Source organism: Gobius niger (genome assembly GCF_951799975.1).
Source record: "Gobius niger genome assembly, chromosome: 9".
Lineage (NCBI taxonomy): Eukaryota > Metazoa > Chordata > Actinopteri > Gobiiformes > Gobiidae > Gobius > Gobius niger.
In genome coordinates this window covers 33,857,819-33,881,307 of record NC_136860.1, presented here as the reverse complement: position 1 = coordinate 33,881,307, position 23,489 = coordinate 33,857,819, and the positions used below count along the sequence as shown (strand labels likewise).

The 23,489-nt window shown below is 43.3% G+C and overlaps 1 protein-coding gene across 2 annotated transcripts in view; it reads right to left on the bottom strand.

Moving 5' to 3' along the window:
* sema5ba (sema domain, seven thrombospondin repeats (type 1 and type 1-like), transmembrane domain (TM) and short cytoplasmic domain, (semaphorin) 5Ba) overlaps nt 1-23,489 on the bottom strand; it is a 517,318-nt gene that overhangs the window by 284,230 nt on the left and 209,599 nt on the right. For both annotated transcript variants that reach the window (XM_079563383.1, XM_079563384.1), the window contains exon 3: nt 321-592. In XM_079563383.1, the coding sequence (XP_079419509.1) occupies nt 321-543 (223 nt within the window). In that variant the 5' untranslated portion in view covers nt 544-592. The remainder of the gene's footprint in view (nt 1-320; nt 593-23,489) is intronic.

The following is a 23,489-nucleotide window of genomic DNA, read 5'->3' as shown; positions in this document are numbered from 1 at the left end:
TGAATTTTTGTCACTTTTTTGTTGAATTTTTGTCACATTTTTGTTGAATTTTTGTCACATTTTTGTTAAATTTTTGTCACGTTTGTTGAGTTTACATCCTTGTTTTCTTCTCATTTTTGTGGCTATTTTGGTGCTTTTTTCCCCAAGAAGCTTTTTGATTAGGGTAAAGCCAAACTGGAGAAATGGGATCCGTTCAGGTGGGAGTTAAGCGGTTAAAGCTATCCAAAAACTCAATTCAAGCATTAAAATCAAAGCACCCCTTTCGTTTTTGTGCACAGAAACCAGCCAGAACGCAAAACAGCAATGACACCCGGCCTGACCTCGTATGGAGACTTTGGGATGCTCTTTCTTGGTGCACTCCGGGCGGCCGAGCGGATCGAACGGGCTGGGACTCGGGCTCGGGCTGGGGCTTGGCCTGGCGGGGTCCTCTGAGGTCTGGGTTAGTCCTGTCCTGATGAAGAGCAGGAGGAAGAGGAGCGGCGGGACCAGCATGGCGCCCACACACCTGCAGCGTCCCGGGGCGACCAGAGGGGGCGCTGACATGGCAAGGTCCTCTCTCCTCTAACTGCCGAGCTGGGCCTCTGACATGCAGCTGCAGAGAGAGACAAACAAAATATAACAAATATAATAGAATAAGTACAAGGCAAAACAATGAGGCAGCAATTCAGAACAAAGCAACCGTTCGTTCTTTAAAATATGGGTCTGAATTATTCAAATCCAGTCTCGACCGTCATCACATGCAGCACTTGGAAACCGCTTTGTAAAATGTGCTGTAGAAATGAAGTGAGTTTGAAAAAGAAAAAAAAAAAACATGGTAACTTTCTTTCAAACATTGCATCCCAGACTCTCTCTTTCTCGCGGCGAGGAACACAGTCCGGCTGCCAAGACTAAAAAAAAAACACAGTGAGCAAGTCCAATTTTGGCATTTTTATTTTGACACTGAAACCTTAAGGAAAAAAAAAAAAAAGCGCAGAATTTAGGAGCCTGCAGAGCGACGAGCTTTAGAGAGATTCACTGCTAGAAAATGCATCGTCTCTCAAATGTTTATACCCCTGGAAATGTACTCGCTGAAAATAAAAGTATGTTGAAAAAGTCACAACGCTTATTAGAAATACGACATGTCGGCAATTCTCCGTAGTTACTCAGCTCTACTGTAAACATAACCAGTGTTGGGGGTAAACACGTCACCTAGAAGCACGTTCGAGTACTTGGAGTAACTTAGGAATCTAGTACAAGTTCTAGGCTGCGTCCGAAACCATCAAATTATAGCCTCTATGTCCTAACCCGAGCTCCTGATCCCAAACCTTTCATGGGGTCAACTGTTAGATCTCCATGCAGTTAGAGAACTTTTGCTTCAGCAGCATTTTCCCAATTCGACCGTCCTTAACCAGGGGAAGGGGAAGTGACATCACCAACAGCTGCTGTTCTTCTTCTTTAAGGTTATTGGCAGACTGCAGACAAACAAAATCCAGATGATCCTTCACATTTCCGTTTAGCCTTATTTTATCTCAACAGCTGTTTCACAAAGCTGTAGTAGCAAATTAGCCACAAGGTTTAAGTTTCTACTAAATGAAAGCAAAAGCACAAACTGCCTTCATTTAAGCTTCATTTACTGACATGTCACATGTCACTCTTTAAAACAGTGACATGTATCTGTGCTGTGATGACTCTAACATGTACCTGTCAATCAACAGTGGTTGCGCAAGAATCACTCGAGGGTGGGATTGGACGGCACATGGCTCCTAATCACTGGTTAGTTAGCATCAGAGGTCCCTATGCTAAAGTGGCTATGATAGTTAGCATTGAGGCTCCTTTTCCTAACTCTGTCCTAACTGACAGCCCAATTCGGAGGCTGACGCACATCCGGTTTGGCGTTAGACCTCTTGCCAATCTGCTCGTTTCGGAAGTGGCCCTAGTTCCAACCCTGTAGCTCGTTGCTTCGGGTCGTCTCCTCTCTCCATCTCAACATTTCCTGCTCCCAGGCTCTGCAGCAAAGGAGAAGGAGAAGCCGGCTGGACAACTTCACAGCATGGAAGGTCTCTGTGAGCGCATTTATCGGATTGATACCAAGCTGGTTTAGCTTCTATGGCGGCGTGAAATGGAGCTTTCAGCGTCAGAAAACGTGTTAGCCAAATAAAGGCTATAGATCAGGTGTCTCAGACATGCGGCCCGGGGGCCAGATGCGGCCCACGAGGTCATTTTTTGCAGCCCGCGAGATGATTACTTATTTATATTATATGTGGCCCGCCGGTAAATTGCATTAAACGCGTTAGAACTACATTCCCCATGAGGCAAAATCAGACAGGGGGAGGGAGATGCGGCGCTTCTGCAGACGACTTATCAACTTTATTCAACAGAGAAACAGACTAAAAGCAGCGCCTGAGAGAGAGGAGCTTCTGAAACAGGTGGAGACGTCAGAACATGAGAAACTTCAGTTGTTCAGCTAAACATGAGCTGGATAAGTTACAGCTCTGCAGGACAAAAAGCACCTTTACCATATTTACCTTTAGGACTTTGCAAAGTGAACACATTGTTTTAGTGTTTAAAAGCGTCACAACAGTAAAGTGAGGATCCTTTTCTCTCAGAGCGACATTATCAGGTCAATGAATTTAATCTTTATTAAGGACACATGTGCGACACATGATCCATAGTTACATTAAAAATAGAGAATATGGAAATGTATTAAAATACTGCAAATAATTACAGCAACATTGACAGTAAAAAATAAAACCCCATCAGTTCTCTGTCAGCTCAGCAAATGGTTGGCTGATTGGAAACCTCTAGAAGCTTAAACATATGCAGATGGGTAATACAGTCTGTTTTAAGTTATATTATAGCAATCAATAAAAAGTTGCTAAATCATAATTGACTTAATATAAAAGGCTTCGTCTGTTGCGGCCCCCGACCAACACTGGGTTCGCATTTTTGGCCCCCAGTCCACATGAGTTTGAGACCCCTGCTATAGATGTTTATTACAAGTGACGCAGGAGTCTCTAATGCAATGGTTCCCGACCTTCTTTGTCTCACAGACCCCTTGAGTCTTTCATTTCTACTGAAAGTACCCAAACTCTAAGGTGCAGCCAATTACTTCGAAAATTATTCACTAAACTCAGATAGTTGTCAAAAAATAAAGCAAAAGCACTCTCAAATTCAAACCTTTTTACAGCAAATTATCACTGAAAAGAAGTTTTATTTTAAAAGAATTTTGAAAGACTGTTCAGTTTCGCCTTCTGCCTCCTGGTAAGTGCACATGTACCACTTGGGAAAAACTTCTCTAACCCATTACTTTCTCTATAAAGTAGCGATTTTTCAAAATAATGCCACCAACGCTGAACATGCCACAAAAATGAAGCTTGTGAGAAACTCCCTACAGCCATGAAATGCACAGACAGGGAAGACCCTACATTAGACACTATGTTCCATTAAGCTTTGGGAGTTTGTTAAATGGCCGATTAAAAGTGAAAAGCTCCGGTTGGAGTCAATGGCGCACGAGTGAATTCAGTTTAAACACATAGGAGTTTACTGTCTCTATTTAAAAGGCGTTACATTGGCCACAAAGCCAGCGGCGCAGAGATAATAGTGGGGTAATACCAGCAGAATTAAAGCTGTAACGATCCCGCGTCTTAAACTGTATATGGAAATTAAATTGGTTGTAAAACGCAATTGCTTTTTAATGCAGGCTGTTATTGCCTTCGGACATTGTAAGATTAGGTTGAAGACTGGGTCAATATTGTACAGTGGCTGTTTGAGATAAATAAAATGTCAAAAGAATAACACCTGTACAAGCAACACGTAGCTGGAAGTATTCACACGCTGACCTTTAAGAGGCAAGTACATCAATCTTCTGTGTAGGGCTTTTGTTACCGCAGTGTGAGCCATGATATGACATGGAGGAATCTCAATCCGACTCAGAGGAACACATTTATTTGCTAACACGACACACAACTCTGATCAGGCTAAAACATGTCGGCTTCTTTCAAGGAAAAACTCCATTAAAATGTAACAAACACCAAAAATGTTGTTTCATTAGACTGGCAGGAGAGGCGGGGAAGTAAATCCCTTAACTCGACTGAACCAAGCACATTTTCTCCAGTTTGGCTTTACCCCAATCCAAAAGCTTCTGGAGAAAAAGGTGTGAAAATAGTGACAAAACTGAGACGAAAACAATTATGAAGATGTGACAAAAAAGTGAGAAAAGTTTGACGAAAAAGTGACGAAAAGTTGATGAAAAAGTGGCAAAAATGTCACAAAAATGACAAAAGAAATGACAAAAAATTGACAAAAAAATGATAAACATGTCACAAAAATGAGACAAAAATTTGATTAAAAGAAATTGACAAAAAAGTGACAAAAAAGTGATAAAAATTTGATAAAAAATTGACAAAAAAGTGACAAAAATGTGATAAAAATTTGACAAAAAAATGGCAAAAAAAGACAAAAATGTGACAAAAAAAAAGACAAAAAAACAAAAAAGTGACAAAAAAGTGACAAAAATTGGATAAAAATTTGACTAAAAAAATGGCCAAAAAAAGACAAAAAGTTGACGAAAAAAATGACAAAAATGTGACCAAAAAATGACTAAAAAAATGAGTTACAAAAATGAGTAGTACCAGGAGTAGTTCGAAATCCGCGCAGTAATCTTCACTTTACTGTGCGGATGCCAAACTACTCCTGGTATTATTACGCCTTACAGTATAGTCCCCCCTTTTATCCGCTTAGAAAATCCACATTGTTTAATTTTGTGTAACTATACTTTGTAGTGTTACACTTCACGTAACCATATTTAAATAGGGAAAACGTGGAAGAGCTTGGTAGCTTCTATCTTGACCTGTTTTGGAGCTATAGAGGAGAGAGGGAGAGGCTAAATGCTAACGCCGTCTGCGCTGTGTTTACGTGACTGAAGGCACGGGTGAAGACCAGACAGGTCCTAAAGAACTCGTCAAAGCTAAGGTAAGAACATATCTCAGTATGTAAAAACGGTGGCCTATTCCTTTAAGATTAGCAGAAACTTACCGGATTGAAACTTCGGACTTTTTGATTTGTGATTAGCAATCGGACGCCGAAGTGCCATCTGCCATATGTCATTACAGATTTACTATTTTTATGGCTGCTTTGACTAAAACACTGAATACTACAGGACTGACAGGTGCAGTACAGTGGAAACATTGCACTCTTATAGGCGCAAAACTTTTCTGCAGGTTTTGCACTTTTCTGTCTTTCGTCTTGGGGGAAACGAGTTCCAGGGAAAGTGAAGAAATTATTCAGTAGCATCAAATTTACATTAGCCTAAAAAGACTACTATATGCCCATGCTCAAGGTGCCATGTTCGTGAATGTTGTTATTATGGCTCTCGGTTTCGAGCTGTATCACACTTTAGAAGCTGGTGAAGAAGTGACATTGAGGTAAAGACATAATTTAGGCAAAGTGAACATCTTGAAAGGCATATTACGCGTAGTTGGCTCATTGACTTTTCCAAACTGGCTCTGAGAAACACGATGGTGAATAAATAAAGTGTTTGGTGCAGTGGCCGTTCGTCTTCCCCATTGGACCATGTTAGCTTAGTGAGACGTATAATGTAATTACATTTGATTAAAACACATAGCATCAACTTGTTTTTTTGTTTTTTTGCTCGGCCACATCCGGCGGCGGCGGCGGCGGCGGCGGCGGCTAATGCTACGATCAATAGGGCATTATTAGCTTGGTTGAGTTTCAAATCGAGCATATTATTCAGCAATCAATCGTCCCCGGACTGCAGCCGCTAACAAATGAGACAAATGCATTACGATATGACGGGGCCGGGAGGCTGCGAGGGATCATGATGTCTGAGAGTGTGAGGAAGCAGGAGGGACTGAGCAGTTTGAATGATGACATCGAGTCTTTCTTTCTTTCTCTTTCTTTGTTTCTCTCCATTCCTTCCTTCCTTCCTTTCTCTTTCTCTCCCTCTTTCTTTCTTTCTTTCTTTCTTTCTTTCTTTCTTTCTTTCTTTCTTTCTTTCTTTCTTTCTTTCTTTCTTTCTACTTTCCATTCCTTCCTTCCTCTTTCTCTCTCTCTCTCTTTCTCTTTCTTTCCATGCCTCCCTTCCTTTCTCTTTCTCTCTTTCTTTCTCTTTCATTCCCTTCCTTCCTTTCTCTCCCTCTTTCTTTTTTCCATTTTTTCCATTCCTTCCTTCCTTCCTTCCTTCTCTCTTTCTTTCTTTCTTTCTTTTTCTTTCCATTCCTTCCTCTTTCTCTATTTCTCTTTCTTTCTCTCCATTCCTTCTTTCTTTCTTTCTTTCTTTCTTTCTTTCTTTCTTTCTTTCCATTCCTTCCTTCCTTCTCTCTTTCTTTCTTTCTCTTTCTTTCCATTCCTTCCTTCCTCTTTCTCTATATTTCTCTCTCTTTCCATTCCTTCCATTCCTTCCTTCCTTCCTTCCTTCCTTCCTTCCTTCCTTCCTTCCTTCCTTCCTTCCTTCCTTTCTTTCTTTCTTTCTTTCTTTCTTTCTTTCTTTCTTTCTCTCTCTCTTTCTTTCATTCCATTATTCATTCATTCATAATGTTTGAAAGTGTGAGAAAGCAGGAGGGTGACTGAGCAGTTTGAATGATGAGATCGAGTTTTATAGTTTAAACCGGCCCATTTACCTCCGGAGAAGTAGCTCACCTTGTAGGGCATCGGCTCTGATGATTGAGCTTTTAACCCCCGCCTGAACCAAGCACACTGTCTCGAGCATTAATATAAAAGCTTGTTGAAGAAAGACTCAAAATAGCGAAAAAAACGAGAAGAAAATGAGGATTAGAAACGCGACAAAAAGCATTAAAAAATACACAAAAATGTGACGAGGAAAAACAGCAAAAAGTGAGAAAAAATGTGACAAAAATAATGAGATTTGTTCAGATCAGTGTTGCAGGTCCAGAGCTTTCACATGAGGCGTGATCAGCTGTGAGCTCCAGTCGAGGAGCTTTGAGATTTGGGTAAAGCTGAAGTGGAGAAAATGCACTGGGTTAAGGCGGGGGTAAAGGTTATGGGGCCGGTTCCAACACCTTCCCTTTTCAGCTTTGAGTTATGCAAATGAAAAATAGAGTTTTTATGGACCTCAATCCCTTCCTTCCTTCCTTCCTTCCTTCCTTTCTATTCCTTCCTTCCTTTCTCTTTCTCTCTTTCTCTCTTTCTTTCCCTTCCTTCCTTCCTTCCTTCCTTCCTTCCTTCCTTCCTTCCTCTTTCTTTCCATTCCTTCCTTCCTCTTTCTTTCTTTCCCTTCCTCCCTCCCCCTTCCTTCCTTCCTTCCTTCCTTCCTTCCTTCCTTCCTTCCTTTCTCTTTCTCTCTTTCTTTCTCTTTCTTTCCTCCCTCCCTCCCTTTTTCTTTCTTTCTCCTTCCTTCCTTCCTTCCTTTCTCTTTCTCTCTTTCTTTCCCTTCCTCCCTCCCCCTTCCTTCCTTCCTTCCTTCCTTTCTCTTTCTCTCTTTCTTTCCCTTCCTCCCTCCCCCTTCCTTCCTTCCTTCCTTCCTTCCTTTCTCTTTCTCTCTTTCTCTCTTTCCTTCCTTCCTTCCTTCCTTCCTTTCTCTTTCCATTCCTTCCTTCCTTTCTCTTTCTCTCTTTCTTTCCCTTCCTTACTTCCTTTTTCTTTCTTTCTTTCTCTTTCCTTCCATTCCTCCCTCCCTCTTCCTTCCTTCCTTCGCCTCATCTGCCTTTCATCTTCTCTGTCATCTCCACCAGAACCGAGCACATTTTCTCCAGTTTGTCTTTGCCCAAATCTAAAGGCTTCTTGAAAAAAAATGTCAAAATAGCAGCAAAAATGAAACGTAAACAACGCTGAAAACGCCTCAAAAGAGCGACGGAAATGTGACAAAAATGCATTGAAAAAGTAAACCCACAAAAGAATATAAAAAAAACACGGCAACAGGGGAACCGTCCCGCCTGCGAGAGTAATCGCACTCAAATCAAAATTGCAATGGGGGGATTTGTCGGAATTAGGGCATCTGGAATCTGCAAAGTTCTCCAACACTTTCGCAAAGGCTGATGCATCATTTCTTCTTGATCCTCACGAGCTCTTCCAGCAGCAAACAAAACCGTCGTCTCGGATTTAAAAATAAAGCGGCTGTGATCCTTTCCGAAGCAGGTGTGACTTCCTTCTGTCGCGCTCGCAGTTCGAGAGTTTTTTTGTGTTTTTTTTTTTTTTCCCGGAGAGCGTTACACAACAACAACAACAGCAACATGACGGAGAGGGCTCTGCTGTTCGAGCAGGTGGAGGATAATGAAGAGCGTTTGGAGAAAATAACTGCGTCGGAAAACATTTGTCACTGTGCACGACTGCGAAACACTTCACCGATCTGAAGCGTGAAAGCGCGATGGAATAAAGGCGAGCGCGGAGTCGGAAAGTTTGGGAAATTCACCCGAACAAAGGCGAGGGAATCAAAGCGATGTGAGAAAAGTCCTTACGGAATTCAGGTTTCGATAAAAGCCTTTTGATTATCCGCCTCGAAGGTTTCATTGGTACAAAATATACAGTAAATTCTCTAATACTGGCCTGTTTTCCATTAGCGGCCGGGTCTCTAACAGAGGCCGGGTCTCCGACAGAGACCGGGTTCGAGGCTGGCGGAGGCAAATTAAAGCTGGTCTCTAAAACAGGCCGGGGCTTTTATTAGAAACTATAGTGGTAGAAATATTCCCCATGTTTCTCTCCAGGAATGTGTCTCATACTGGTGTAAATGAAAACTCACGTGCAGGAAGTAACAAACGGGAACCTGGGCCGAGGAGGACGCTGCGGAGGAGCTGATCCGAGCGTAACTTTGACACAGATTTAGCCACTTTTCAAACCTCCTGTGACTATTTGTGGAAACAGGGCAAACAACAAATGTCGTGTGACCCTCCAGGGTTTTAATAAAGTCACCATCGCGTCTTCAAAGCACGTCCAGCTGCTCCGTGTGCAGGTCAGTCCCACGCCTCAAAATAACTCCTCCCATCAGCGCGAGCGTCTCGTCTTCTCTCGGGTCAGTCTCATGATCGATCACAAACACAAACGCTCCGTCTAAACTCGCCTTTTACACAAGATAACAACAAATAATCCGGTCCGCGGTAAAAACGAAACAGAAACCTGCAGTGACATTGATGTCAAAGCTCCGCTAACAGCAACGAAACACTTCCTGTTGTCCCGACAAAATAAAAGGTGTCAATGTTCCAGCCGCTGGGAGAGGGTTTGAAATGTGAATTAATAAATGAACCTAATATTTTAGGTGCAAATGGACACAAATCTCGTTTTTCTTCATTTTCCTGGTCGTCCGTTTTGCTAAAATAGAAATAAAGGCCTGTCTCTAATTGTGGCCTGGTTCCAATAAAGGCCTGGTCCTAGATGCCCTTGAGTAAATAAAGGCCCCGGCCTATATTAGAGCATTTACGGTATTGAAATCGTGATCATGTAGCATCAGTTCTGGGCAGATAAAAAAAAAAAAAGTTTGTGTTTAGGCCAGGTCTGACATCAGCAAAGACGAACCAGTCATTTTGTCAAGATAGACTTGCCTCATTTTCCGCCTTCAAAAAAATCTATATACGTTAATGGTCCGTTTTTTGTCCACTATGTTAGGGAAAAATCAACCAAAACCCTTTTCCCGAGCAACTGGTGCACCGCCATGTTTGATTCTGCCGCCCTGCCTTCATCACGCCCTTTGATTGGCTACTGGTCACTAGTCCCGCCTTCTCCCAGTTTCGTGTCCAGACTACTAGGCCAGGCTAAAACGTGCTACCCTTGTAATAATTCTTTTTTTATATAAATATATGTACAGCGATCATTTATAGATACATAAATTGCCTTACAACACACCAAGGAGCAACACGGACATTCATTTCCTCATTTACACCGCGCTGCCTTGTGTTCTTCCTTAAAGGGACTATACGGAGTTTAAAAATGTCAAAACTATGTGTGTTCCTCCCGTTACATGTTCCAACAATGTCCTAATGTGTAGAATGAGCCCAGACCTGTTCACCACAACTGCCTCTAAAATCCTGCACTGTCACTAAAAAAGGTGTCCGAAGTGCCGTCATGGAAGAGCTTAATATAGAAGCTACAGTTACACGTATGACATGAGGTGGCAGTAGTGAGTTTAAAATGGCAAATTTGCATCCAGCCCCTTTAGGTCTTTCCCCCGGCTCACATGAAATCCGGTTAAGGTCCGGTACGGCATCCGCAAACTTAGGAAGTCATTAAACCCAATGTTGCAGACTCGCACTGCTCCGCAAAGTCCAGGTCCGGCTACCGAGGCCGTCCGGCGTCAACGGACAGAATCCGCAAGAAGTCTATTTTTGCCGGACGCCGGAGCCCCAGCGGATCAAGCTGACGGAAAACACGAGCCAAGCTGGAAGTCAGGTCTCGTGAGGAAAGAAGATCCGGTGTATTTCAAAATAAAATCGATCTGCTACTTATCTGGTCTCGTTTAACACCTGTACACACGCGTAACGTCATAAATGTCAACATTTCTCCATTACCAGTGACACGGGGGCAGGAGTGAGTTAAAGCATCCACTTCACTGGGGGAGAGTCTTTGTTCTGGCAAATGCGGCTTTTGTTTACAAAAACTACGTATATACGGGGCTAATCATCACGTAAACTCACACCAAGCGGGAAACCCGCACACTTCTGTTCTGGCGAGTGCCGTTTCTGTGCCTGGAGCAGCGTCTGGCGCCGGAGCCGGTGGAGCCACAGTGTCAGCCGGACTCACTGTGAGTGGTAGTTTGGGGCAAACCCGGACTAGATCAGGACCAAACCTGGACCGAACCCGGACCGAACCCGGACCGTAGTTAATGTGAGCCTGGGGTTAGGCTCTTACGGGTCAAACTAAAATCTTTATTTACCCATTGTTAGCTCAACAATGTTCATGTCTCTCGAAAGAAAGAGCTACAGAAACAAAAACAAAACAAAACAAAAAACAAGATCGGGCCCTAAAAGTCCTTCACACGAGGTCAAGTCGTGGCCAATCTGCATCCACAGCCTCTTTATGCAATCCCTCATATGCTCATACACATTTACATATAAACTTTGTAAATTAGCCTTGGCTATACTTGCTGGAAAGCACTCCAGCTTTTTGTATCTGTTCCAAAGCAGGAACATCGGGATCTTTTTGTTCACAAAAGTCTGGAAAGTTTCACATCGATCCAACTCCAACAGGAACCGAACACTTACCAAGAATGTACCTGCATAGATGTTGATGCTTTTTATTTATTTATTTACTTATTTCTTCATGTCATGTCATTCCACAATCTTTTTTTTTTACTTCCTGATTGAAATGTACTGGTGTCGTCATGCTTCATGCTTTGTTTTCTTCTCGTTGCTGTCTATAGCTGGGCTGCAGGTGACATCACAGCGTTCTAAAGGCCCATACTGTTATATAGAGGAAAAATACTTTTGTTTTTGAGGAATTTTTTGGTCTTGTACAGAGAGATCGTGGACCCAGTGACTGATATTAATGATATTCTTTTTAATTCATATATTTTCTTTGTAGCTACGACTTGTGAAAGTGTAATCTGGCTCTTCTGATTGGTTAATACGCCTGTCAATCACACCCATTGGACATTTGAAGAACTCCCCCCTGATCCCAGAGGTCCCTTTAAAATAAGCAAAGGCACCAAAGCTACATTTTTCTGGCTAACATCGTCAATAAGGATTTTTGTTTTCACGGGATTAAAAATGACTTTGCATGTTTGGAATTATTCTGCCGGCCACTCAGACTTCACAAACACAAACAGACAAAGAAAATAAAAAATAAAACTTTCCACATGAAGAAAAGCAAAGCAAGAAAAGTCCCTGAAGCCAATGACACTGGAATAAGTGAGTCATTATTATTCATAGGTTTCCAGGTTGTTGATTCTTTGCCACTTTCGTCCAAATAGTTTCTCGTATTTCGCTCTAACCCCGGCCCCGGAGTGGGAGAGTCCATTATCTTCCAGGCAGACCACTCGAGCGGGCGGCTGTCTGCACTTGTCGCTCACAGACGCCGCTGCGTTTCACCCAAATTGTGTCGAGTTGTTCATGAAAAAGCCATGACCAAAATATGCCTCTCAGAACTGACTTTGTAAAGTGCGAAACACGCTTCACTGGGACTAAAGGGACTGAGGGGAAAAGACACTTTGCAGCCCTGCTTAGTAGCAACTTCAAATTGTAATTAGATGTATTTACAAAATCATTTACTTCTAGTTTCAAGTCTTTCCACTCAGAATTTGAAGAGGATTTTGCGTTATTGAGTTGAAGGATGTTGGATTTGTTCAAGTGCTTAAACCAATTCACTGGCCATGTTTATATTGTCAGAGTAATCGCATAACTCAATCAGTTCTGTTTTACTCCTTTGAGAAATCTGATGATCCAAAACTCTGGGTGCACATGTGGCATTTCAATCAGTTACAATTTTGTGTTGTGACATTCGGGGACTGGAGACGCCCGGCTGGATGATCGACGTCACATGACTCAATTCATTTTTCTTACTTCAAGATTCAAAAGATTTGATTGTCCCGTTCATGATCCGTTTCTCTCAAGTCCTTGGTGTGGGACAGGGAAGGGAGGGAGTTCAGCTTCCTGACAGCCTAGCAAGGGAGCCCAACTACGCTGGTCTGCCAGAGGGTGACCTACCTTTGCGCCGCATCTGGTTAACACTAACTCTCTCCCATTCATTCTCAATGGTAAATTTGGATGCAGTACTCTTTTTGGCCACCAGCGTCAAATTGGGGGCGCTGTTTCACTCCATCTAGTGACTTCCAATGTTGGTTTAAACGTTTTGAAATGGTTTAGTGAAATATCGCAACAATATCATTATCGCGATATTGCCCTGCAGTGAATGCTCTAACACTCAAAGGAGTTTGCATACTGTGTGTGCAGCCTCTGTGGGATCTAAAGACTAAACTCAAGTCCGAAAGTGGAAGAACAACTTCAAGCAGAATCAAGTAGCGTAATGACTTTGCACATGTGGCCTCAGACAGTGCTCGTTTTCAGAGACCGAGTGGCCGCTCTGCACAGCCGGGAGACATCTCAGGCGGCCAAAACCGAACTGGGCCGGTGTCGGGATCGAAGAGCTCTGAGCCCAGAGGAGCTCTGAGCGCTGAGGAGCTCTCAGCACAGAGGAGCTCCGAGCCCAGAGGAGCTCCGAGCGCAGAGGAGCTCCGAGCCCAGAGGAGCTCCGAGCGCAGAGGAGCTCCGAGCGCAGAGGAGTTCCCAGCACAGAGGAGCTCTCAGCGCAGAGGAGCTCCGAGCAATGAGGAGCTCTGAGCACAGAGGATCTCCGAGCACAGAGGAGCTCTGTCCGGCTCGGCCTCAGCGCAGCTTGCAGCACTTTGGTGACTTGCCCCTCACTTTGAGAGGCTCGATTGAAAGCGGCTGCTGCCCGGCCCGAAGCTGCTCCTTTCTCTGGATGAATGAGAGGCACGGGGAGAGCACAAAACCCGCCAGTGTAGTGGTTATATCCATCCTTTATCCATCGCACGGTTTTCTTATTCATCCAGTTACTTTGCTGATACACTTAGTCCTTCCATTCCTCTGAGACGACTGAATTCAGAAAGGATTGTATTTTTCGTGCAGCCTCTCTCCTCGGGACTTCCTCAGCTGGTGCAACCTGCTATAAACAACCCCAACAACAATCCTTTTACTCCCAATCCTCCCCGATACAAAAACAATGACATTTTTTTTTAATTGCTAATGTTGAAGCTTCAGCCCGCAGACAAAGGTAATCTCCAGTCTTTCCACTACAGATGGCATCCACCGAGTTTAAACTTTTTTTTCCTCTCCACACTTTTCGCCAGCGCCAGCTCGTATCCAAGACTACGGCGATTCCAAGTCCGTCGCTGAGCAGCAGGAAAACGATTTCTTTTTTTTTTTTTTCTTTTTTTTTTTTTTACTGCTACAAAACCACAACCATCTTTTCCAAAGCAGCTCAAGGACAATGGGTTCATGTTCATGAGAGCACGGACTGGTACAACTTCACTACGTTTGAAAGAAAAGTCCGAAGAGTAAATTCACAAATGTTTCCTCACAGTTTGTTGGTTTTCGGGTCTACAAACTTCACTTCACTGTAATAGAGAAATATTTTTACTGGACTGGATTGAGTTGAATGTGTTTCAATCAACCTGAATTTGAAACACAGTGCTAAACTAAACACTAAACACATTGAGTTTTGTATTTATTTATTACGAAACGAGACACTCTAATACACCTTATGTGTGATTTTGTGAGCCGAAGTAAAATAAATGACGATCAAAAACTTGTGAAGAGTCACGATCTGGACCTTTCATGTATATTATTGTATTTCTTTTCTCTTTTTTTTGTCCGAGGGGGGGTGGTGTCGGGTAGTGAACAGCTGTAAACCCGACACTTCTCTCTCACTCTCTGGAGCGTGTTTGACAAACCAGAGCGGCTTCCCATGGAAAGGTCAAAACAGTTGAGATTTTAATGCTTCTCTGAGTTTTTAAACGGTCAAAAGCGGTCCACCCCTCCTGGAACCGCCACCTTGACGTGGTGGAAGGGTTTGAGCGCCCGATTGATCCTGGGAGCTCCGTTTTCGGGGCTTTGTGCCCCTGGTAGGGTCTCCCAGGGCAAACAGGTCCTAGGTGACGGGTCAGACAAAGAGCGGTTCAGAAGCCCCTTATGAGAGACCAACAGGCCCATTAAATCGTGAGGCCGTCCTTCTGTGGACCCACCCCCTGCAGGAGGAGCCATAGGGGGCTGGTGCAATGTGTCGACCCGGCAACGGAAAAGTGGAAGAAAATGGATGGATGGATGGATGGAAAATCGGTCCAAGGACGTCTGAGAAACATCCTGTTAAAGTCTTCAATCCGAGAACCAGGCTGTTTAAATGCACACACGATCGATCTGCGGCAACACGCGGTGTTTCAAAACATTTTCAACAATGATGTCGTTGAAAATTTACTTGAAACTGAGATATTTGCTTATATAGTCTGCCAGAAAAAGTCTAAAAAAAAGAGTGGAACATTTTGAACAAACCTCCTTCCCCTTCGGCTCGGCCACGCCCCCTTGAACGTTATTTTTGGTTTACAATGAATGAGGGAGCGCACGTTTCCTAATGCATTTCTAACATCTCAATTCTTCTCTAGGAGTGCACTGCAAAAAGTAATTAACTAGATCAGTATAAACATCTCAATTTGAGCATAATAATCCAAATTTTAGTTGTTTTGACTAGGTAAGAAGTTGTTGGTCATTTGTCCTGGATTATTTCACTTGTTCTGAGATGTTTCTGACTCGTTTCGATACATTTCGTCCTTATTTCAGGTCATTTTCTTTGCCAATGGGGTTAGAAAATTGGTCTTATCTCATTGGCAATTTTACTTTCTTATTTCAAGTGAGATTTACCCTAGAACTGGTCTGAAATGTCCTCAAACAAGCAAAGTAAACTTGGTCCGATCAGGAAAAGTGTCTAAATGAGTGAAAACCGCTCAAAACAAGAAACATTTCCTCAATTCAAGTCATTTAATCCAATGCTTGATATTTACGTTTTGTAGTGTGTTTGGAGCAAAACTGTCACAGTAATGTAAACCAGTGGTTCCCAATCTTTCTTATACTCCGAGTACCCCCTACGTCCAGGATCTGGCCAATATCATCGTAAAGTGACCAACTAAACTGAGATCATTCATTGAGGAGGAGGCCAGAGGCGCTCACTGGATCTCGATCGTGTATAGTAGTACCAGGCACTCTTCGGAAGGAACGGGCAGAATCTGATGAATGAGGAGAATGAAGTATCCGAGGCACAACTGGATGAGGTTAAATGATATTCTTTCTATTCCAAGAACATAATTTAGCCTCATCCAGTTGTGCCTCGGATACTTCACTCTCCTCATTCATGAGATCATTCATTATTCAATAGTGTGTTGTGTTCAAAATGAAGCTAAAATGCTCTCAAAATCAAACCGTTTACTGAGAAGCATCAACTAATCTAACTTTCCAGAGCCTTTAAGCATCCGCCAGATAAAAAACATCTGCACCACGACCGCTTGAAGACAAATTCCACCACAGATTCGTAAAACAGACCCCCGGCTCGAGAGAACCTGCCTTATTTTGCCCATAAAAACCACACAAGCATTCTTCGCCGTCTTCGCGCACATTTGGTTTCCTGGAGCCGCCCGTTATCCGCCTCATTTAACATTTTATAACCCGGACTCTCTCCGCACACACACACACACACACACAAATGAATGGTGAAGCCAGCCCCGCGTGTAATTATACCTGCCATCAAACTCGATAATAACGTATGAGCTTTTTACAATCCCACGACGCCGCTGTGAACGCTGTTGAAAGAGGCGTGGAGTGGATCGATCGATGGCGTGAGCGCGTGCATCAGCGGGTTCGCCATTGTGCGGGCGTGGATGGGTATGAATGGGCGGCTAAATGAGGCCTGTAGGGAGTCGGCGCTGATGAGAGAGAGAGAGAGAGAGCGTCTTAATGTGGGATTGATGCTTTCATTAGAAAATCTAATCATTTCACCTGCGCACGCTCAGGCTGCAAATGTCAGTGCGCGGATTCAGAGAAAGAGAGGAGGCAGGTACACAATCCCGAATCTGTAGCAAGTTATGGAGAAAAAATGCACTGAAATGTTTTGCAAGTTCATTCAGTTTGAAAATTGCAGCCTCACAGCGAGAAATGTTCAAAGTTCAGATACCACAGATTTGCAGAGCGCGGTTGGCAAACTCTTCTGACCTTCATGTAAGTCCCACTGGGATTCGGGGTCTGTTTTTGAGACGAGGTCTGGCTCTGAGAAGAGACTTTTTTTTATTTTATTTTGCAGGTTTCTATTTGAGATGGTGAAGCCCTGAACCACTTTGAAAACCATTGCTTCAAAGTGACACTCGATACGATTCACAAAGGATAGAGTGTGGTGCTGTCTGTCGGTGGTCTGTGTGAAGAAGTACAGGAGCGAACCTCGTTTCTTCCAACCGTTCCAACCTAAAGTACATCCCTGAGTTTGTATTGGTACTAGTTATACGGAAACAATCTTACAAAACATGTACGTATTGTAAACGAATGGATGAAGAACTTTATTGTCATTATACACTGTGTAGATCAAATGTTGGGTTAGTCCGAGCCTGGTCTTACCATAACCTCGTACTCATGTCGTACAGAGGGTCTGGAACTTGGGGTGACTTTGAAAGTTTGAAACTATTGGATTTGATTTTACCCTATCGCTAGTGTTTGGTCGTGAAGTACAGTATGTAATGCACCCCAGTGAGTGAAGCAGCTATCATGGCTCCATCCATCCATTTTCTTCCACTAATCCGTTTCCGGGCCATTAGAGCTGCCCACATCACATTGAACCAGCCCCTTATGGCTCCTCCTGCAGGTGGTGGGTCCACAGAAGCCGAGCCTGTTGGTCTCTCATAAGGGGCTTCTGGACCGCCCTTTGTCAGACCCGTCACCTAGGACCTGTTTGCCCTTGGAGACCCTACCAGGGGCACGAAGCCCCCGACAACAGAGCCTCCAGGATTATTCAGATGCTCAAACCTTCCACCACGTTGAGGTGGCGGCTCCAGGAGGAGGCTGTCATAACTCTTGGGGGTAATTTTCATTTCTGGATATTTGGGAGCCGAGCCAGAACGGATTGAAGAGCTTCCTTTACTTTCGTATCCGCCGCCATTGCCAATCAAATGCTTGACGTCACCTACAAGCCCCGCCTCCCCCGCTCGCTGAATGGTAGGTTGAAATTCAACTGATGTAACGCGGCCAGATCCAGACATGACTTGCAGGCAAATGATAATTGATCGGAGTTTACGGATATGGTTAAGGCCAGGCTAGTGTTGATTCTGATCCGCTACAACTGTGGGCCAACCTGACCAGCATGTTTTTGGAGGTGGGGGAACCTGGAGCACCTGGAGGAAACCTACGCAGACACGGGGAGAACATGCAAACTCCAAGTTCCAGACAATCAGGTCTCACAGCTCGACATCCTTCATGAGGCTACATGGTGGAAAAAATGGACGATGATGCTCCAAAATCAATTGTTTGGGGGTTTCTGGCCAGTTTCTGGTACGAACCCATGAAAACGACGGATCCTGGAGTGTCATAAAGGCCACTGTGAGGGAAAGCAAAGGTGCCATGCCGCATCCAAAAAGCCACAGAGTCACCACAAGGTCAAGTATACACAAATATTAAGATTTTTTTTTTCACTTCAAAAATTGCATTGCAAAACAAACAGCCAGGCGATGATCAAAAGGGCTTTGAGCGGCATTTGAGACCTACAAATCCACAGACTTCTTTTTTTTGTCACTTCAAAAGTTGCATAGGGCACCTTTAAGTCCACCCACAGCCCATTGTCAATCAGAAGATTCACAGCGCTCCATTCTTTGTGTTGCCAGATCCTATTTTAAAGAACAGTAAGTATGCACATACCCTAACCTTCAGTCATAACTGGACACAACTAGCTTGAACAGTATACGTTTCCGTGGCATTGTTCGGTGACTGTTGACCGCCTGGCGTTGCCGTGTTATTGAAATTCCCCCGCACCTCCGCTGGTCATCTGCCGGTTCGCTCGGCGTGTGCGGCAAGAGCAGCTCTAATTACAACTCAATACTCCCTTCATCGGCCGAATCTCATTACAATCTATTAGGCCATGATTGGATTGCTTCCGCTCCACTGGGAAACCATCGCCGCCCAAACAAAGGAACAGGAGCCGGTGTCGTGGCAGACAATGTACCGTCGCCGCCCTGTAGCCGAGCACGGGGAGGTTTGGAGGCCGTTTCAGACAGAGGGCGGCCTTTTGAAACTGGTGTGGGTAGAATGAGAACTACCAAGAATGATCATTTAAGAGTTAAAAATGCTCAAACATCCAGATGGGCAATAATGAGTCAAAACAGCTGGACATTTCTTTACACTTTGGGCTCTGGAGAAGGAATTAAGATCAGCCATTGGTGTTGAGAAATGTCCAACTGTATTGATTCACAGAGTTCATTATTTTCCTGTTAAAGAGGGGGTATTCTGCTTTTTTCAATCACACAGCACCAGTCTATATCACACTACAATGATGACCAAACCTTCTGTTGGTCTGTAAATGCAGTAAATTAGAATAACTGCCTTGTATAAAATGTCTCTCTCAAAATGGCTGTAGTGAATGTCTTGAAATAGGCCTCTGTCTCTTTAAGAACCTCTGAGCCTTTCCGACACGCCCCCTCCACACGCTGTCTGTGGCATCAGTGGGGGGGGGGGGGGGGGGGGGGGGGGGGGGGTTCTGCTGAGGAGCAGTGGTTGGTTACTCGGCTGGTGACGAAAGCTCGGAGGCGTCTCCAGGAGGTGGGGGCGTTCCTAGGAGGACTCAGGCAAACCTATCCCTAAAATGGCCGCCATCAGAGTTTTTACAGATGACTCAAAAATACGTGAATGTGCCAAGGCAACACTTCAGGCATGTTTTTAATGAGGGAGTGACATAATAACATGATGTAAAGCTTGAAAAAGTCCATTTTGCATAATACCCCCCCTTTAATACTTAACAATGTTCATCTTAATCATCCCTGCCAACTTTTGTGGTCAAAGCATTTACGGTTTGTGGATTTCAGGGTTTATACAGGCAGCAGCGAGTCAAGTTGAATGCTTTTCAATGCCATTTTAATGCCCAACTGCTATAATTTTAATGCCATTAACACAAAACAAAAAGGGCACATTTATATATAAAGAAAGGCACATATTTCTTCCCCTAACATTAGCAAACATTCTGGTGAATTAATTAATGGGGACAAAGTTTGAAATTCTAAGGCAAAAGGGAAACTGCAGCTGTATTTGTACGTTGCAATTATTATTTCAAGGAATGTAGATTGAAGGCCAGTTTGAATCCAATTGAATGCTTCTTTAATGACATTTAAGGCCTTAATTTTGGCTTTATAACCTCTTAAAGGGGCTCGATGCAAGTTAGCCAATGTATACTCACTACTGCCACCTCAGGTCTTACACGTAGCTGCACCTTCTATATTAAGCTTGTGCATGACAGCAATTCGGACCCGAAGTAACGCCTTTTGTGGTGTGAAGTGCCGTCATGCACAGGCTTAATATAGAACCTGCAGTTACGTGTAAGACCTGAGGCGGCAGTAGTGAGCAGAAAATGACCAACTTACAGCGAGCCCCACTTTATCACTTTTTTCCTTCGTTTTTTGTTGCATTTGTGTCACGTTTTCATCACACTTTTGTCACTTTTTTGTCACTCTTTTGTGGCATTTTTGTCGCTCTTTCGTCGTATCTTTCGCCGCTTTTCCATTGTGTCATTGTTGCTTTTCTAGCCCGTCGCTTTTTTTGTTGCATTTCCGAGAAGCTTTAAGATTTGGGTGAAGCCAAACTGGAAAAAAAATGTGCCCGAGTCAGGTGGAGGCTGAGAGATTAATGCCCCGCGGAATATTTGTCATCACCGTTTCGCCCTCCTGCTCTTGAGGTGTTTGAATTTATTTTATGAAGAGACGGCGCGTGATTAGTCGCTGGGCGGGAAGGACAGAGATTACACACACTGCCCAAAGAACATCCATCAAACCCCATGAAAGTTAACACAATCAGTGAAACATCCGTGCCTCCTCATCTGTCTGCATCTGTCCGTCTCCCCTGGTCTGAACAGAGAGGGTAGATTTAGTTATTTCCCCCCTCTGTTGTTTGGCAGTTCTTCCCAGATGTACTTGATCGTGCGCTGAGTCCATCAGTGCCACAGCGGGGGGGCCTCTTGTCTTTGATTGCACAGTTATTGGCAGAGCTGCGCCGGCGCCGTCTGTGATCCAGTCTGCTGCGGTTTTGCTGCCGACTCTGATTGACTGACATGGACACGGTGATGTAAGGAAAACTGTGGTCAAGGCAAAAGGTGTGAATAAAGAATTCTGGAACACTATATAATTAAAGCCATTATTCAGTCGTACTTGAGCTCGTCCTTGAACAGAAATAATTTTCATCCCATAAACACTTGCATTACCCTCAGAGGGACTACGGAAAGGATTCATTAAAGGAGCTATACCTGATTTCTTTTCTAGTTATGGAATGAATGAAAGTATATTGTGAACTCAGACATTTGTGGGAAAAACACTGTAGATCTAACTTTGAAGCATTTGTAGCAATTTCATGAACTTGGAGGCGAGTTTTCTAGCATTCTTGTGAAAGTGACCCTGCAGTAGTGAAATGTGCCTTTAAACATGTCCCTGTTAAGAATTGGGGTACTACAAATGTGTTAGGAAGGTTAGGGATGAGCTTGTACCTTGTGTGGAAAAAAGCTGTGAAAATAGCAACAAAACTGAGACGAAAACAATGATGGAAATGTGACAAAAAAGTGAGAAAACATTGACAAAAAAGTGACAAAAAATTGATGAAAATGTGACAAAAAAAATGACAAATGTGATAAAGAAATTACAAAAAATTGATAAAAAAATGACGAAAAAATGACACAAATGTGACAAAAAAATACAAAAATGTGCTAAAAATTTGACAAAAAAATGGAAAAAATGTGACAAAAAATGACAGAAATGTGACAAAAAAATGATGAAAAAATGATGAAAAATTTACGAAAAAATGACAAAAATGTGACAAAAAAATAAGCTAAAAATTTGACCAAAAAATGACAGAAATGTGACAAAAAATTGACAAAAAATGATGAAAAATTGACGGGAAAAAAAAAAAAAGGGATGAAAAAATGACAAAAATGTGACAAAAAATGACAAAAAAGTTACAAAAATGAGTTGAATACCCAACAAAAAAATGATGGAAAAAAAAACTGATGACGTGAGGAAAAAGATCCTCTCGGTTCAGGTGGGAGTTAAGAGGTTAAGGTAAACAAGTTACTTAGTACTGCTTTAAGGCCTGATTATTCTGCCGTATGAACCAAGCGAAACATCCTCAACTCAACCAAACCCAGTCCAGTTGTTGATTTAAGCTTCTTCCTGGACAAATGAGAGCCTTCACAAACATGTATGCTAGACAAAAACGAGAAAAAATGCTTCCTTCATTCCTTTGCGTTCGTTTTTGCTAGAGTTTTAGCATCTTGCCTGGTCCCGGCTCCCCCACAGTGTCATTGTGTCCTTGGGTCAGACACTTGAGTTGGCTGATGGTGGTTTGAAGCGTTGTAGGCACAGATTCGCTCCCACACTTCCATCCATCTACCTCAGGGCAAACGCCATGACCGCGTCAAGAACGGGAACTCAATGAAAAACGCACAATATCGTCTAAAGCGACGTCGAGCGTTGATTCCCCAACACTTCCAGAGTCAAACTTCAACACAGTAATCGTTCGAAAGGCGTGGACACCTCCCAAAGTCACACATTTGTTTCGGTCAGCGGCAAATGGATCTGTACAAACTTTCTGTCGTCCCTGAAGTGTTTGTCTTGACTTTCGGAGGCGGTCGACGGTATAGATCGTCCCCCGCTCCTTCCCTGACACAGCCGAGCTAATCCCAAACACAGCAGGGCGACGCTGGGATGGACTCAATCAGGTCCTCCCGCAGAGTCCCGGACAGATGCTCCTATAGCGTACACAAACACCCGCTGCCTCCTCGCCTGGACACTAACAGACTGTCACCCTCCCTCAGGCACAGACAGAACCGCTCGCCGTGTCCCGGGATGGCCTTGTGAACAGCTGTCCTGAGGGGAACGGGCTGGTTTTCAGGTCATTGTTTCTGTAAATAATATCCGGTAACACCATACATTACGGGCCGGGAAATCCGTGGTACTTACAGTGGTAATTACTAGTAATGACAGTGCTACTTATTGTGGTACTTACAGTGGTAATTACAGTAGTACTTCTTGGTACTTATTGTGGTACCTCTTACCACCCGCCAAAACCAAATGCATTCTCTCCTCTTTGCCATTGTCATCACTTTTAATTTCCCTTATGTGTTTTTGCCATTTTTGTAATCGCAATCACAGCGCAGTGCGCGCAGCACACAAAAACAGCGCGAAGCGCTGTCCCCATGTCAACCGTAAACACACCATGTGAAACACCGAAGGTGTGGGCCCTTTATACTTATTATTGCATTAAAATGAATGGGGGTATATAGTGTGAATGGGGGTATATCCACCTCAGAGCCCCACGGGTGCGTGCGGATCGTTGAGAGCTTTCCAAAAATGTATAATATAATATGATCTTTGAGCAGGAATTTGACCCCCTGAACATTGTTGAAAACTCACCAAACTTTGCCCAAAATTCAGGTTTGGTGAAAAATTTATTTAAATGTGTGTTTTATATTGGGGAAATAAAAGCATCATTGTATCATTGAATTATTGGTAATTCAAGGATGCTACAGCAGCAATTCATAGGTAGTAAATGAGGTACTTCTACAAAGTTATTTTTGGATTTTGTTACTATAAAACAACATAAATCAGCATTAGAGAAAACAAGAAGTACAACCTTCATTACTAAGAGTTACCACTGTATCTAGAAGTACATACCTTGTAATTCTCACTATAGTATCCTTTAAGTACCACAATAAGTACCTAGAATTACCTCTGTAAGTACCAAGGACTTACCAGCCCGTAATGTAAAGTGTTACCCTGCAATTAAGACTTTATTCATTTAAATCTGAAGTCAGTATTG